The sequence below is a fragment of the Lissotriton helveticus genome, chromosome 1_2 (assembly GCF_964261635.1).
Source record: "Lissotriton helveticus chromosome 1_2, aLisHel1.1, whole genome shotgun sequence".
In the NCBI taxonomy this organism is placed as follows: domain Eukaryota; kingdom Metazoa; phylum Chordata; class Amphibia; order Caudata; family Salamandridae; genus Lissotriton; species Lissotriton helveticus.
In genome coordinates this window covers 165,041,998-165,060,332 of record NC_136058.1, presented here as the reverse complement: position 1 = coordinate 165,060,332, position 18,335 = coordinate 165,041,998, and the positions used below count along the sequence as shown (strand labels likewise).

Below are 18,335 nucleotides of genomic sequence, written 5' to 3'. Positions count from 1 at the left end.
CCGAGAAGACACAGTAAGTCAATGTTGAAACCTCCTTCGATATTGTTTCTATCTTCTGGATCCTAAACCTAAGAGACCCTCTCAACCGATGTTTAAACAAACTGCATCTGAAGCAAGGTGATCTTCCATGGATTTGCTCTGTCACCTCAAAAGGAGAAGAGTGCCATGGTCTTCTGATTCAGAGTACTCTAGAGTGTACTCTCTCCCACCAGAGAGGTCACGCCTGTTAAGTTTGTCGCTTACTCATTCTCCAAGGAGGTCAGTCTCTTATCGTTTCTCATCACCACCACCTGCTACTCCGCTGTCTTTGGTGTCACCACATCGGCTGAAGTCACCAGTGGTCCTGCAGGTTAACTCCCCTATTGCCAAAAACAGCACGTGTGGAGAATTAACATGAAAGGGATAATGCAATAGAGCTCCCAGGTCTTGTTCGCCTCCAAAGCACCCTAGATGCCACAGTAAGAGGTCAAGTTTTCATATGACCTTTAGGAAACATGGTCAACCCATAACAGGATATTAAGGGGGAGCGGCAAAGCACCTTATAAGGATGCTCTTTTTCTTCACATCTCATTGTTGCTTTTTCTGCTGTTTCTCAACACAAGGCAAAAAAGCAGATGGATTCAGTTGGGAGGAAAGTGTGTGGTACAGGAGCCACATGAATGAAAGCAGCAAGTGCCACAACCGTACTCCGCCACTAAGGCAGATCTCTCTGGATCTCTTTCTAAAGATTTATAGAAAAACTGCAGAGAAAGGAAAGGCAACATTTCAAGAGATTCTCCAGGTTGGACTGCTTATGTCCAGCTAGGTTATTACAACTACAGCAGATTCCTCAGACTTATCTTCTCCTGGATAGTGCCATAGTAGTTGTCTTAGGCTCAATTCGTGTTCAATGTTTACGGGGTTTAAACAGAAAACTCAACAGAGAACCTTCAACCTCTCATTCACTGGCAATTCAATATTCGAATCACACCCAGATGTCAAGATGTCCCGGATGAAGTCTGACATGAACACCTTAGAGGCCTAAGTAGGTCTTGGGAAGAAAAAGAATGAAGGAAACGCAGTTAGCCATGTGACCGGAGTTATTCCTAAAATCCAACGAACGGTGGCACCCACAACATCAACTGCAACTAAGTCAGCCTTATAAGTATAGAAGTATAGAAGACCTTTGAAAGGCAAAGGTGGCCAGCAGACTTTGGCTGCCACAGGAAAACCTACCTCCAAAGCAATGAGGTGTTAATTCCCTTCACTCCATTGATCACTCTAGTGGGAGAAAGGGTATTTTAGGAGGAGAGGGGGGCATGAAGGAGGAAGTATCTCAAATCTTCTGTAAGATAGGCAGAATATTACGAGATACATGGGCTTGAATATGTTTTGGAATAGATATGAACTCCAGTTCAAGTCTTCTCCACCTTTTTATATCGCCAAATAAGTCTTTCCAACATCATCAGGATTTGTTTTGAAAGGAAGTGAACCCCTTACTTCAGAAGCTTGTGTTGGAGGATGTTCCTTTCCCCAAAACAGGCACAGGAATATATTCCTGCTCCTCTCTAGTGCGAAGAAAGGGCTGAAACAAGAATCCAGACCCCAACTGTATTTAAGACAAAAATAAATGGTTAAAGAAAGAAATGTTTTTCGTCATAGCCACAAATCATAGTAAGGAACAGCAGCAGCATACATTGCATATTATGATGTAAAGAAGTTACTCCTGTGGACTTTGGCACTGAGTTATTCATGATATGGTAGTGTGTTCCCCCTTGGGACCCTTTGGGTTCCTTTAGATCATAAACCCACTCAGGGCTATTCACATTACTTTTCCTTATGAAGCTAAACAATCATGAAAGACATGGTGATGCATTGTTCTAATTATAGTAGGATCGGAATTCACAAATGATCTCGATCTGTTGCTCGTTGCATATTGTCACAACACTTTAAATCATTTGTTATCAAATTGCTTTCCTTTTATGTGTCATCCACTTACATTACTTGGTTTGACTTGGTTCATGTCTCCTAATTTGATATTACCTTTTATAACTATTTAATTGAGACAAATATATAGAGGGTACGGAATGGGTGAGACAGTCGAGGGTTAAACTGGGGCATGTGTTGATTCACTAGTTTGTGCGTTTGAACCAGGTATCTAGTCTTCTAACAGTACTGTAAAGCTTAGCAGATTGGTAACTATAATGAGCATATGAGCTAAGTTACTGTTGCTTTGACCTATTCCCAACTATGTCTTTATTGTCCTTTTTATTACTTTCCAGCAACTTCTTCAAATAGTGAAACAGAAGACAAATCAGAATTTAGTTGATACAACATTAAAATTCACTCTAAGTGCACTTTGGAACCTTACAGATGAATCTCCAACTACCTGCAGACACTTTATTGAAAACCAAGGCTTGGAGCTCTTTATGAAAGTTCTAGAGGTACTTTTCCACATTCTGTTTTATTTGCTGCTCCATTTTAGATGGCACTTTTTCACCAAAAAACTAATAATGTGTTTTACTCTTATAGGCTTTTCCATCAGAGTCCTCTATACAACAGAAAATACTCGGCCTCCTGGTAAGACATGAATACCTATTCGTGTGTATTGAGCGTGCAGCTGTGTTTGTATTTAGTTTGATACATTGGTCTAATGTGCTTATTTGTATGTCAGTAACATTTGGAGCATGTACTCAATTCACTGCAAAAACAGCATTGTGGGGAAGTGTTTACAAATCCTCTCCCCTAATCTTTTTACACACTATTGTCATACGTGTAAAATTGACTTGTACAACTTTGTCAACCATATTTAACAGGTATAGGTTCTGTAATGCAAGAAGTAAATGAACTGGAGTGAGCTTGATTGTACAGTTTCACCCCCAACTCCTAAAGGAGTCACTCCTTCTAAGCCTGCTGAATGTTGGTATTGCACTGGTAAAATAATGAATCCTCTCCTCTTGAGATGTAGGCAGTTTAGAAGAGAAACTCTTCTTGGTTGTGAGACTCTGGGCACATTTTGCAATACTGTGAGCAGGAAGGATGAAGCCCTGGTGCGAAAAATATTGAACGACTATGCATCGGATTCTGGTGCAAGATTGAAAAGTGGATTTACCCCTTTCAGTTCTCTCAGCTGTTTAAACCCCCCTGTGACCAGTGGGATAACAATCTAAAGGGTTGTTTTAGGTCATAAATTGCCAACAATGTAGTGGACCTCAAGTGTCGCCTTGAGCGACTTTGGCAGGGCAGGGTGGCCATATTAGCAGTATACTTGCTAATGCCCACTGTCTCTACCAAAAGTAAGTTTGAATCCTTAGATTTTTTAAAGGACCAAATTGTATGCATGATTGTTTGCATGCTGAGTCATTATTACTACAAATTCTCAATCTCAGCTTAAGCCATATAAAATTCATAGAGATCTTTCTGGTCCTGATGTAGGCCATCTGACCCATGAGGCAAAAACATGTACACCAACATTGTGACGCAGCTCCCCACATCCACTTAATACATTTTGTACTCATTTCTAATCTGCCTAGGGACACCTGATGAGTTTCTTTTCTTAGATATTTGTATTTTATCCACACTTAATTCTTACCACTGTCAAGAGCTCTCACAGGAAGATTGAGTATTTCCAGATGTACTATTATTCTAGATGAGGGACATGATAAAGCAAGCCACAGTCAATCTGTGGATTAGGGAGACCTTTGATACCCTAATGAATTGTTGTGGAAGGGTACCTTTGAGCATGTTCAGATTGTATCCTACTGTTTGTCGAGATAGCAGGTCTTATCTAATATACTGCAAAGTGCAGCCTTCCAGAGATAAGGTCTACTTGAATGCATTGTGTCTCCAATTTCATGACACATGGCTGCCATACTAAACAATACTGAGTTATTGGATATTGCACTATTCGGCATCGAGGAGCTCTCCATTGATTCATTAGCCCTTTCTGTCAAGATCTGTGAAATATCACTCAAATCCTATGATGTCGAGTTGTTTGTCATGCTTTGTTTCACCATCAAGTGTCGGGTCTTTCATGCCTGTGCCGAAGAGACCTCTTTGTCTCACCAGAGAAGTATTTAATGAATGAGCATTCCAGTCCTCTGATCTCTCCTGTTGACATGCTAAGAAAGTGTCACTTAGGACTGGCTTGGTAGTAGTTTACATCACCTAACGCTCAGCCAGTTCTTTCAACTCCTACTGAAGCTGCAAGTATTCAGCGAGCCAACTCTGCAACCTGTGGCAGGAATAATCCCTCAATGATACTACTTCACCAAGAATCAATCCATATCAATCTCTCTCTCTCTCTCTCTCTCTCTCTCTCTCTCTCTCGCTCTCGCTCTCGCTCTCTTTCGCTCTCTCTCTCTTTCGCTCTCTCTCTCTTTCGCTCTCTCTCTCTTTCGCTCTCTCTCTCTTTCGCTCTCTCTCTCTTTCGCTCTCTCTCTCTTTCGCTCTCTCTCTCTTTCGCTCTCTCTCTCTTTCGCTCTCTCTTTCGCTCTCTCTTTCGCTCTCTCTTTCGCTCTCTCTTTCGCTCTCGTGCCAAGACGCCTTCGGGCATTCGTTGCGCTTTATAAATTTTTAAATCAAATCGCTCTCGCTCTCGCTCTCGCTCTCTTTCTCTCTCTCTCGCTTTCTCTTTCTCTCTCTCTCTCTCTTTCTCTCTCTCGCTCTCTCTCTCTTTCTCTCTCTCTTTCTCTCTCTCGCTCTCTCTCTCTTTCGCTCACTCTCTCTCTCTTTCTCTCTCTCTCTCTCTTTCGCTCTCTCGCTCTCTCGCTCTCTCTCGTTTGCTCTCTCTCAAGACAAACACCCAGTCCTTCCTTTGGCAGAAAAAAAATTGGTGATAGGGTTTCTGTTCCAAAAAACTCTGAGTAGACCACTATCCCAGGATGGAAATAACAATTTTTTTTTTTTGCAACCTTACTTTATTTCTCATTAGCAGTGCAAGAGAATACACTTGGGGAGCAACACAATACAGAACTGCCAAAACAATGCTGAAATTCCAATAGGTAATACAACACATTAGCATCTAGGCATTGGGAAGGGCAAAACCGCCAGAACAGCAGCCTTAAAGGGTCCCATCACTCTCCAGGAACGAACAGTGGAACAAGTCTGCAATACCTTTATGTAGAAAATATGAGAAGAAAGTATTTTGGGAGAAGAAGAGCGGGTGGCAGGGCACAGAGGTACTTGGGGGTACTAGGGGTTCAATCACAACACTATAAAGGCTAGAGGAAGTTTTTAAAGACCCACAGGGGTCGATTCCCCTATTCAGTAAACAATAACACACAAAGCAACCCCTGTGTCTGATACAGAAAGGAATGAGTACTATAAAAGTAGTCCTTTTAAAGGATAGTTTTCCCTCACTCACCTGTAGGTGGCATGTTTCATCATAGGGTAACCTCCTTGCAATGAAAATCTAGTCTCAAAGCAGGCAATAACCCCTTCACTGAGAAGGAGGAGCCCAGGGATGTTTTGATAGAGAGTTATTCTAAATATCGTGGATCAGCTGGGAGTGGCGAAGGGTGCAGAGCAAGAAAATTGTGATCTAAATATAGCTCCAAGGTGCGCAAACAACTTTATTGGGGCGCCTCTGTGCCAGGAGTAAAATTAAGCCTCAACAGGAGGGAATCCAACTTGTCATTGTGTGGAAAAATAGGTCAACATGTTTCAACTGGATACCCTCACTCAATGTGTGGCTGCCTTCTTCAGGATCTAATAGAAGCTTCTGCAACAATGCGAAAAAATTAAGGCTCTGCTAAATAAAAAAACATTGGTGAAGTGGCTCCACTTAATCTGGGATCCACGGGTTGATGTATCTGAAATAAATAAATATATTGGTATAACATAAGTCGGCATGAATTACTAACACTTAAGCACAGTACTCATTCACTTTTTAAGATTTGCAGCAGTTAACACTGACCAGCAAACTCACGTAGCATTAAAAATTTCGTTTTTCAGAAGTGGCTATGACAAACGTAGAATATGTGCTTACAAGCAAATGTCAGGTACACATCTCCAACTTAACCTTGGCACAAACACAAAGTGGCCTAACGTCGCACAGTGATCAAAGGACTTGTGTATCAGCTGTCACAGGAAATAAGTATGTCAGAGGACAGAAAGTACAAAATCAAGAACACAGTTGACACAAACACAACAACCCCTAGAGAATATTTGTGTATATATCATGTATTTGGACTTGGGAAGCCCTTCACAGTATTAATGGGCCAAGTCTATTCAGCGGTCTGTAGAAACCATATCCATTTGGTGTTGTCAAGAAAAAGGACAAAAAGGCGAAGGACCATCCACAAGCTGTGATGTTAAACCCTCACCATCATTAGGTTTTTGGTAGGAAATAAAACAGTGCAGGTCAGACAAAGAGCCGTACCCATGCACTATTGTTAACATAAATAACAACTAAGAGAAAGAGGACCACCCACAATTATAAGGGTAATCGCCACCAGGTACAGGCAGGCAGAGCCCACCAAGTGGATTGTACAAATGCACTGCCAGTAACTGAAAGTGACACACGGTCAGTCGAGTGCAACACTATATTCAGCGCTCGCCCATAGGGATTAGTCCAGATGAACTCCCAAATCCTAGCTGAGCGTGCATATTAGCACCCTCAGCATGGATTCCTTAACAGTAAACAATCGCCGTGGACACAAACCGTCATGAGTAGGTGATGTCCATAGCATGGAGAAACCCACTCGTGTTGTTCCCCAATGTAAAAAATGAAGTTGGCAAATTGTTGCCAAACGTACCTTGCATTAAAGGCAGCCTGGACATGGATTGTGCTGCGGAAGGAAATAGACTGCCGCACGAGTCCAGTCCCTTTATTAAGTAACCGCCTGCTTCTGTGTCAAGGGCGTGGGAGAGCGTTGTGTGCGTCAGTGTTATTGAGCCAATCACAGAGAACTACAGGTTTCTAGGGTCTTGTAGTTCTCGAAGTCAGTGCACAAAAAAATCCGAGCTATAATGAAGGATGGGGGTAGGCAGGTTGCTAGGGGTTGTCATACAAGGGAGAAGTCAATATGTCAGTCAGGTAAGAGAAGCGACGCTTAATATCTCAGCTGTGGAGGTAGTCTGCTAAACTCAGTGTTTCGATGCCTCAGGGGTGGGAGTGAAAAACGAGGGATGTCACCGGTTATGTTCAGATTGAGGGTGCAGTATCACTCTTGAGGAAGGGACCCAACACTGCCTTGAAAGTGTGTAATTTATCATTGAGTTTGTATGTTATAAGCTCATGATAGTCTATGAAGTGAAGTTCAAGCTGCCATTCATGGAGGGCCCGCAGGGTAGGTGGTCACCAGTGGTGAAGTACACACAGCTTGGCCTGTGGCTAGTGAAGTAGCCAACCGTCAATGTTTATGCAGCGCCATATTGGGAATGACTAGGATATCATGGAAGATGCTGAGCTTGGGGTAGGGCAAGATCAATGCAAGATTACATTGTCATTGTCTATGAATTTCCATCGAGACTATCGGAGAAGCCAGTCATGATCAAGAAGTACTGATGCCTATGGGTCTGGCGTGTAAGCTTCCATAGTAGCAGCTGCTACAGGAGTCCAGTAACTGTTAAGGCTGGGAGGGAGTCAAAAACTTCAATAAGGAGATAAGACATCACCCAAGACCATGGTTTTGAGATAGTTCTCATCAACATGTGAGTATTCCATTTTGCCTTGGAGTTGTTACTTCTTTTGCAGAGGAACACAATGCTGATTTAAATGGATATCAGGTTTTTGCAGCCCGGAGTCCTCACAAGCCTATTGGGGTGTCTGCAGGATGCAGGGAAGCAGCTCTGCTGCTACACAAGAGTTCCTGATTCTGGGGGGGAAGTGCTGGCTGGTCTCCCAGTCTTTGGAGATGATTAGCTGCAGGACAAAAGTCAAAGACAGCAGGCAGGCCGGCAGGGTTGGTGCCAAGACAGTTGCTGGTCTTCTGTTCTTGCTTCTTGCGACTCTTCACATCCATCTTCTTTCAGGTTGGCAGGATATGATTTACTGGTGCCAGGTGCTCCCCTAAATACTGCATTTAGGTGCTTTATGAAACAGTAGGGTAGTAGCCAATGGGCTACCTTCCCCTGGGGTCATTACTGCCTCTAAATGACCACTTCTTATGGGAAATGGACGTATCCCTGTCCCAGAGTTCCTAAGATTTCCATCACCAAGATGGCAGACTCTGAAATTTCATGTTCACTTCAGGTAGCCCACCTTAGGAACTAGCCTGAGGGTGAACCCGCCTTTGACTACTAATATTTCTGCCTTGTCCAGGCGCCATATGGGCCGTGGTCGGGGGTAGGGGGGGAGGCAGTGAGGCGGGGATGGCATCCTTTTGAATACCAACGGTGGTGTTTTTTTAAAGCTCCTTGCATTGACGTGCTAATCTGTAGGTCATCCTGTTGGAGGGGTTGTAAACACCCTCTGCCTAAGCAGACTTTGTTCCTGAACTCCCGAGAACAAATGCCCTCTCCCTTGGGGAGGGGGTCACAAGGGGTGACATATCTATATTGCATGCAGTGTCTATGGGCATGGCACACAGGGATGTTTGCCTTGTTGTGTTTTCACTTTTGTCGGCACCAAGACACGCAGCCTGCAGTGGTAGTTTGTATGCGTTTGGTGAGGGGTCCCTTCGTGCTGCAGCCCTTTAGGTCCCTCTTTAGCCTTCTCGACTTAGGCAGCAGGGGTACAGTTTACTAGGGACTTGCAGGGAGTTCTATAAGTTTTGCCAATTGGGGAAACAATTGTACAATTTTGGAAAAGAGATCTGGCACTGGGGACCTGGTTGCCAGTAAAAATCAGATCAAATGGCAGGCAAAACACGGGGTGACCATGTAAAAAATGGGCACTTTCCTAAAAATACAAGCTCTGCATTTTCGAAATTGGCTTTTCCTATCTGTTGCTGAATTGCTTTTACAAAAGTGTTGTCCATTCAGTCCTGTACCATCGCCACACTACATGAAATGTGGGCTACTCCACCTACAGCAGAGAGACTGTACATAATAGCCAGTTGAAAGTTGCAGAAGACATCTATCTTCCAGTGGTATTCTGAGAACGGGACAACATGCAACAAATGCATTGTATGCTGCAAAATGGATCAGATGCCTAGCCAACTTCTTTTACCAAATGAGAGTTTGATGAGTTGCATCGTATGGCTGTAGCAGTGGTCACTTTTATCAACTCCGCTCTTGCTATAATCTGGTATTAAGTTGGGTTTATTCTCTTCTGACAATTTACCCCAAACTCGGGCAGGAGAAGTGCTGTCATCATGAATTGTTGTGAGCGCATGCCCTTCCCATCTGTTCATTGCTATTAGTTTGTTGCAAACACGGCACTGACCTTTTTTGTGTTTTTTACAATCCAGCTTGTGGGGCAATCCTTTGCGGTTCTTTCAAATCGTCGCAAACACCAAAGTGCCAATGTTGTACAGCTCACTGAAGAGCTGTGTTCTTTCATAGTAATTGTCTACATAAATGGCATTTGTGAAAGGTGAAATTACAGATTGAAATCATTACAGGTGTTGACAAATGAACACTTGCTGTGCTCTGCGTGGAACCCTTAGGCACTCTGTATTGTGCTTAGGCCATGGTGTCCGTGGTGTAGGTTGAATTATAATGGACATTAGATATTGACTGCCTTTCTGTGCAGCATGGCCATACCTTTCGGATTCACTTGAAGTTTCCATCTGATGAAACTCCAGCAATGGAAATATTACTTCCAGGCTCTGATCCATAATTCTCATCCTCCGATTTAGTCTCTATTTCTCAAGCACCTTGGGAGGCCACTCCTATTATTTGACTAAAGGCCCTGGAAGTAATAAAACCTTGACATGCCGCATCTCTTTTCTTCTGTAAAAAGGAAACAGCAAATACTGTAGGGTGCAGAGGTACTCAGAAATGTGTATATACTGTGAATGATAGTGTGTGAGTGATGTGAGCGGAAAGTGAGAATGCACTGCAGGTGAGAATGAGATAAAAACTGTGAATAAAAGACAAAGTCAAAACAGCCAAAAGTCACTGGTAATAACAAATAAATAAAATATTTAATAAATATCTGCATACAAAAACATAATCATCATTGCAGAAACTGTTGCAGGGACTAACTCATGTGCTTTCAAAACAGGATTACAATTGAGGGTCAAATTTTTCCCTGCAGAGGAGTTGTAGCCTACGGTTTGTGGTAGGAAAATATATCCGCAAACGAGGGAGAAAATTTAGCTACATTGTGCATCCAGTAATAAGTATCATTCTTTGCAAATTGTATGTGATTCCCTGTTCTTGGATGCACTAATAATGATCTGCTGCAGAAGGTGCACCTGCTAATATTTGCAGCCCATGTTTTTGCACAGTTGTGGGTGTGCAATATGCATCATGTTCTTTCCAACCGACAATCCGTGTTGGTTGGCATGTTAAGAGTGAACGTGTTAGTGCCATACTGTCATTGAATTTGTTTTTTCATCGCTATATGTTGCTTTTGGCTTTTTTTTAAATGCATTTGTTGAAGCTTGATAATTTGTTCTTTAAAAAAATTAGAACTTTGAGGAACTTTGCCACTATTCCTGTGTAAGAATACATTCAAAAGAGCCTCCTACGAAATAGGAAGGGACTCCAATTGCTAATGGTGTCTACCCCGTCAGGCCCCCAGGCACAGACCACAGTTGAGAAAAAACAACAGCTTTCATTTTCTCTGATGTTATTGGCACTATTCCCTTTCCAATAGGAGGCGATTAAGGTAATCCAGCGCCAATCAAGCCTCACGTGGAAGGGAAATGCTTCAAATACTATTTCATCGTCTTGGGTTGTTCCTTGTGCCAGATGTATTGCCACCCCAAACAAAGCAGTCACTGGTGCCTCATGGAAGGATTGCTCTTTGGCTTTTACAGGCCCAAACGCTATCCACTAGCAGAAGTTATTTGGCGAGGGGCACCATTGTAAAAAGGAGACTCTTTCCTTTTCAGTGCTGCCTCTCTTTTGAATAATGCAAAAACAACAGTTGATGGACAGAATGCAGAACAATGTCATACATTCACCCCAGTACAGAGATCTGGGCCTAAATCTATCGTTTTTTTGCTCAGCAAGCCACCACAGTTCAGACATGGCCATATGCAAATCAGTCTTGACCCTGTGCCTCATGGGAACAGTCCTACCCGAACTGCCAAGCCATGTCTTCCCTGGACCGGAATCAAGCATCCTAGGACCGGTTTCTGGCTACCAGCCGTCATCAGCCAGGATAGCTTGACTCCAGTGGCGTGGAGAGCACGGGACTCACTTCTGAGCATACCCGTCCCACTCTGGGTGACAAATGCAAAAACAGTTGATGGACAGAATGCAGAACAATGTCATACATTCACCCCAGTAAAGAGATCTGGGCCTAAATCCATCGTTTTTTTGCTCACCAAGCCACACCAGTTCAAACATGGCCATATGCAAATCAGCCTTGACCCTGTGCCTCGTGGGAATAGTCCAGCCCGAACTGCCAAACCATGTCTTCCCTGGACCGTAATCAAGCATCCTAGGACCAGTTTCTGGCTACCAGCCGTCATCAGCCACGATAGCTTGACTCCAGTGGCGTGGAGAGCATGGGACTCGCGTCTGAGCATACCCGTCCCACTCGAGGTGACAAATGCAAAAACAACAGTTGATGGACAGAATGCAGAACAAGACTGATTTGCATATGGCCATGTCTGAACTGGGGTGGCTTGGTGAGCAAAATAATGATGGATTAAACCCAGATCTGTGACTGGGGGTGAATGTTTTGCCATTGTGCAACATTCCGTCCATCATCTTGTGTGTTTTGCTGTTCACCCTATGTGGGAAGGGTATGCCCAGATGTGGGTCCCTTGCTCACTAAGCCACTGGAGTCAAGCTATCCTGGCTGAAGACTGCTGATAGCCAGAAACCAGTCCTAGGATGCTTGATTCCGGTCCAGGAAAGACACGGCTTCGCTGTTCTGTTCCCATGAGGGACAGGGTCAAGACTGATTTGCATATGGCCATGTCGAAACTGGGGTGGCTTGGTGAGCAAATTAACGATGGATTAAACCCAGATCTGTGACTGGGGTGAATGTTGTGCCATTGTGCAACATTCCGTCCATCATCTTGTGTGCTTTGCTGTTCACCCTATGCGGGAAGGGTATGCCCAGACGTGGGTCCCTTGCTCACTAAGCCACTGGAGTCAAGCTATCCTGGCTGAAGAACGCCCGATAGCCAGAAACCAGTCCTAGGATGCTTGATTCCGGTCCAGGAAAGACATGGCTTGGCAGTTCGGGATGTTCTGTTCCCATGAGGGACAGGGTCAAGACTGATTTGCATATGGCCATGTCGAAACTGGGGTGGCTTGGTGAGCAAAATAACGATGGATTAACCCCAGATCTGTCACTGGGGGTGAATGTTTTGCCATTGTGCAACATTCCGTCCATCATCTTGTGTGTTTTCTCTTTTGAATTATGTCTGTAGGGCAGTGCTGGGCTCCCGGGCACTTTCTTAAGAAAGAAATTATGTTATTCGTACTTGGAGGGGTAGTCACCCCCCATCCATGCAAGAGAAAATGCTCATATTTTCAGGATCACTTAATTGTTATTGTAAAAATGAAAGGATATGTCTTGCAAAAAAGATGGCCATTATTTTGTTTTTATAGTTATTAAACTACTTTGCAGAAGATAATTATCTTTTGAAAATGTGTTGCAGAATGTCACACTGATGCAGAGGTACTCCGTATTGATGTATTCAGCAAGGAGGCTAATGATGGAGTACCAGGATTACAAGTAAATTACTTATTTCTTTTCAGAACAACATTGCTGAAGTGAAAGAGCTTCATTCTGAGCTAATGTGGAAGGAGTTTATAGACCACATAAGTAGATTATTACATAGTGCTGAAGTGGAAGTCAGTTACTTTGCAGCAGGAATCATTGCTCATTTAATATCCAGGGGAGAAGAGTCCTGGACGCTTACTGCCGCTCTGAGGGATGACCTTCTTCAACAATTGGTAGGGTAATGGCTTACCTTTTTAGTTATAGAAAGTTTTGTTTGTTCTTGCTTTTTCTAGGAGTTTGTGTATTTTAACTTAAATATCACCATCTTCTTTTCCAGCACTCTACAATTTTGAGTTGGCCTACTCCAGAGTGTGAAATGGTAGCATACAGGTAACTTCTTACGATCTATTATCACTATCGTTTTTGACAGCTCAAGTTCCAAGGTAAAAATCCTGATATTAGCTGTTCGCCCAGTTAGTGAACTTTCTGTAGCATTTTCCAGTTTTGATTATTTTTTTTACTCTAGTTAATCAAGCACATACAAATACAATCCTACATGTCATCTGTCATTCACCTGCTATATGTTGGTGCCCTTTTAATCTGAGCCACCCATAATGACCGGCAAGTTAGGTATATTACTATATCGGTAGGCGACAATCATAGCAATTGGCAGATGAACAAAGTGTAATTATTTTGTTAACTGAACGTCCTTAATAGTCATTTATCTTCTCTGTAATACATTACATATTATTCCCATTATACATCAAGAGAATGTAGTAGGGTTCTTCCACGAGTAAGCAGTTATACAAGTGGCTTGAAACAGGTTTGTGATGAGTACCACCAATATGTCATCTAAGGAACGTTAACTATTGGGATCATAAAATAACACATAAACCATTAGCACAGGTGAGAGAAACATCTTCAAAAAATGTGTATACCAGGTCATACTAAGACAGCTCCATGGAATGGGCTACAGTGTGTCACAATACTTTTGATGTCTGCGGCTAACATATATGGTGCTAGAAAACATAATACCAAGCATAGTAGGCTTGCATTACCATTTGGGGCAAATCTTCTATGAGCAGTTTTATGCAGATTAATGATCAAGCTGTTCCTGCTCAGATTTGAAAGCTGGAATTTCCATTTCTGATTTCTATGTGTTTTTTATAACTTAAATGCTAGGGTTTACTATAAACCTGAAATAAAATTACGGTTTATTCCTTGCAGTAATAGTTTTTATTTGTCTTGACATGCCCCCTTTCCCACGTAATTACACATAACTTTTTATTCACCAGAGAATCTGCATATATTTAATATAATTTTGCATTGCTGGCAGTACATCATTTGTGTGCACTACCTTGCTTTCATAGGTATAATTCATTTTTGGATAATTTCCCAGATTTTCTGCTAAATGATTTTTCCAGTTGAAGACTAGAGGTATTTCTAAAAAAATAAACCTCTTACTCCATCTGGTACAACTAAATCTCCTTTCTTGTGGACTACAAAAACTGCCTGTTTTTGCTCTTTGCATATATATAGCTAAAGCTTACTCTCAACCTTCAAGATTGCTTGCCGGTGTTTGGATTTGACTGCTCTGTAAAACAAACAATCTGGAATGAAAATCACCTTTCTGGTAGGGAGCCTACCAAACCAAGTTAGTACCAGTTTACCCACTTTTCTAGTTTAAAGAAAATATTCTGGAAACAGCTAAATATTCAGTTATAGAGAATAGAAGAAAAAGTAAGCCCGTGGGTGGGGTTAGATTGGTGCAGTTTGCTTAGGCACAAAGTGTATTCAGTCCCGCTGATTTATACTGGTTGATCAAAAACCGTTGCAGGTAGATCTTTAAGCAGGTCTTGCATGAAATAGATAATATCAAATACCTAAAAGGCGATCATGTTCTCATGCACATTTAATAACAGGAGCTTAAATATCGATTTTTCTTTTAGCCAGTGCTCCAGAGGTTTGATTGATGCGAGAATATTATGGACAAGAAGGGACATCATAGGTATAACCATCTCTAGAAGACTCGCTCTTGTAGACCCTGTTTTGGGAGCTACAAAATTACCAAGTAAACATTTTTGGAATATGGGGTTATATTTCCATTTCCTCAATAGGAATTTGATATACATATAGTCTAACTGGTTAAAAAGCTTTTGAAAAAAGCTTTTGAGATCTAACAAAAGCCACTAGGATTGGGGAGTGCTGTTACATTGTGGTTCTTTTTATGTGATCTGAATTTTGACAAACCATAAAAAAACAGTGTTGTGGGACTGAGTTAGTAGCTGGAGAACCTAATTTAATCTGGTGTTGAAGAACGTTGAGATTATCACAACATCTTAATTTAGAAACGCTTGGGATTAATAAAACCTCCACTCTGCCCGACTTTCCCTGGTTTTGCTAATATAGGAAAAGTAAAGTCCTGCACATACTTTTCCCACAACCTTGCTAGTGGTTATAGAGTGTGGTCAGAGGGTGTTTTTTAGAATATGGAGACAAGTCTCACAATAACAGTATGTCTATAAAGGGATGAGATTGCAACAATAACAATTTTTCTCAGAGTTGGCTAAATTCCATTTGGTAAACATTTAATTTCAACATACTACGACCATCACATAGTAGGATGTTCCTATTCCTTTCAAAATGTGTCAATATAAATGGATATTATTCCTAGTTATACTACTGTCTGGTGAATAACTGCCCCTCAGTAGCAAGAATTAATCCCTAAATGGTTGTTGCTGATTCTATAGGTTTTTAGGTGCCTAATTTCTTAAACTGAATCTCTAATGGCTTCATTATTGATGCAATTCTCCAAGCAGATATATCCATGCAGCATGCAGTTTCAAGAATCCACCCTTAGTTTCTTTCCCAGCAACCCACAAAGCAATCCAAAGTATGTCATCAGTGGCATTGTATGCAAAATATTGAATAATTGTGGTTTTTACATAGACTCAAAAGAAAGGCTCCGTAAAAAAATATTTGTTCTGCATCGTGGGATTCTCACCAAAGTCATACATGTAGACTAGTCCACTCTGTGTGTGGGGATCCCGGAAAATAAATGAACAAACAAACATATATATGCAAAAAAGGAAGCAGGAAACACTGGGTATTTCCCAAGGTTTAAGTGGAGAGCAGTTCCCTATTGGAACCCCTACAGCACCACCAACACTCTAGATCTTCTCACCTCAGATATCTGTTGTTCTAGTAGAGTTTTTAAGCATAGGGATTAGCATAGAGCCACCCATGCTGAGCTAGAAAGTGATGAAGCCTTTTACCATTTTTTTTCCAGCAAGGTCTTAAAGCATAGAATTAGCTATATAGCGTGCTTGCACTGGAAAAAACAAAGGTTAAGTTGAAATAAGTTACAATACTTCAGAACCAAAACAGCACTGAAATTTGCCAGTAAAGGTTCAGTGAGCTAATTATACCTAAATCACTGATATGACACCATTGATGACATCAATGATGACATCATCCGATGAATGTGATAGTTTGCTATACACTTTTCATACTGAATTGTATTACTTAGTTACATCCAGACCCAATTTTCTACCACCTCTCTAACCTTTTGCAACATGCAGGACATAAAGCATATCTGTGACAGCACCACGTCTAGTAGAGAATATGATCTTTTTAACTGGTAGTCTGGTACATAAGAAACACAATGTTTCTGTTGAAATTACCTTAAATACCATTCAAAAGCATGTTTGGCGATTTACTTAATTTAAAGTGATATACTTAAATACTTAATCTGACATGGAATTTTTAGTCAACAGCTTCAGATCTGTTGTTTAGCCACTGTTAAGGCATGCTTGCAAACAAATCTCACACATATTCCTGAAATTAGCAGACTGTTGTACACATTACAACAGCACTTACAATATTTTTGTGATTTGAACAGTTTGCGCCACCCATAGATTAAGTCACCCATAGATTATACATTCTTCAACAATGTATAATGTGTCAGAATTTTCATTGAACTTCCGAAAATAAATATCTGTACCTTTATAAATCTCCAGTTGAAAATTGCTTTTACCACCACATAACATAACAATTCTTTAATATCAACATGTGCATAGAAATCCACAGTGGAATAATGTATCGTACGCATAAGCTTTAGTTGTTCTCACATATTTGGCGACAGGCCTTTTGATTTAAGCCGCAACCTGTTGTAACAGTGGTGACCAGGATTTATCGGGCCAGGCCGGAGGAGAAGGAAGTACTATAATAATAATACGAATAAGAATGGAGATAAAAAGCGACCTCAGAAGTGAAAAGTAGAACATGGACTTGGGACTAAGTTTAATAAATATTAGAATCTTGTCACATAGAGATTATTATCACGAGGTATTTGGCTCTACAATTTTTAATTTCGAAAGTAGAGAACATAAAAATGAAGGTCTACAGATGTCTGTAAACCAAACTTAGAATGAACCTATTGGCATCATAGAAATACTGAAAGTAATGTTACAGTGGATTAAGAACACAGTATTAGATATCAAATACTGGCGACCTGATAATGTCCGCATAGGACAAAACGCGTCGGCTGATTTGAATTTGTGAATGTACTGGTCTAAAATATATGTGGAAATGAACTGTGACCTTTAAAGTAAAAGAAGAAAAGGACTTGTTGAACAAGAACTTGTTGAAAAGAACTGTGATTTTGTTGAATCAAAGAAGAAGAACATTTATTTTGGAATAACAATTTTCTGCCTATGGACTTGTTATTGAAAAGATTCCAAATATTTGCAAAAAAAAAATTCTGAGATTGTTGGGCGTTCCTCGTGAGTGTAATTCTTTATTTCATTGCAAGGTGGCCCGAGGGCGGAGGACCACCAGGGCTGTAGCATCTGTTCTCAAGTTGAAAGTTCACCCTAGTGCTAAGCCCTAACCGCTGAGTGATTCTGAATTGTACCTTCCATTAGTACTTCGTTCAACCTTGGATTTTCGGTACCATATAAAAACGCTGATTGATTGACATTGCACTGCTGCCCGAAATTAAAAGCCAGCCTAGAAGCACTTAATAAGACCCATCGACTGCAATCTTGCTCAAACCCAACCTGCTTAAATCTTCATATTTTAATAAAACGTAAAATATCCAGAGCTATGTAAAATACCATTTCCGTCTCAAAGGCTCCACAGACCTTCATACAGTATTTCATTTTTGCAGGCATATAGCTCTTTTAATAATAATTTATAGGGCAATAGATTTTTGGTTGGTGGTTGATAGCAGCTTCCCAAGGCAGTGTTTCTACATGATTCTCGCTATTAGGCATAGGGTTTGTGGGAATAGCAGTGGGTAAGAAAGAGATGCCTACATGTATAACCTCTTTGGGCTCACACTTCTTTAGTTCCGACTTTGAGGCAGCTTTGTGTTGAAAGCCAATAGTGCATTATCATCATCATATAAACTTTATTTCGGTCATTGCGACCATAAAAGTGCAAGTGCATACAGTACAGAAATTCGATGTTACATGCATGGCAATAATTAAATACAGTTGTCAATACGATTTATGCCTTTTACTTATAAAAATGTAAGACAACGGTTAAAAATATAAACAATGTGGTGTCATTTGCACCAATGAAAGTCATATTTTCTTGTAGGGTGCATTAA

At 41.3% G+C, this 18,335-nt stretch overlaps 1 protein-coding gene across 1 annotated transcript in view; it reads left to right on the top strand.

Moving 5' to 3' along the window:
- ZYG11B (zyg-11 family member B, cell cycle regulator) overlaps positions 1–18,335 on the top strand; it is a 291,659-nt gene that overhangs the window by 149,487 nt on the left and 123,837 nt on the right. Inside the window, exons 9-12 of the mRNA XM_078670550.1 lie at positions 2,262–2,423; positions 2,512–2,559; positions 12,757–12,954; positions 13,059–13,111. Coding sequence (XP_078526676.1) covers positions 2,262–2,423; positions 2,512–2,559; positions 12,757–12,954; positions 13,059–13,111 — 461 coding nt within the window. The remainder of the gene's footprint in view (positions 1–2,261; positions 2,424–2,511; positions 2,560–12,756; positions 12,955–13,058; positions 13,112–18,335) is intronic.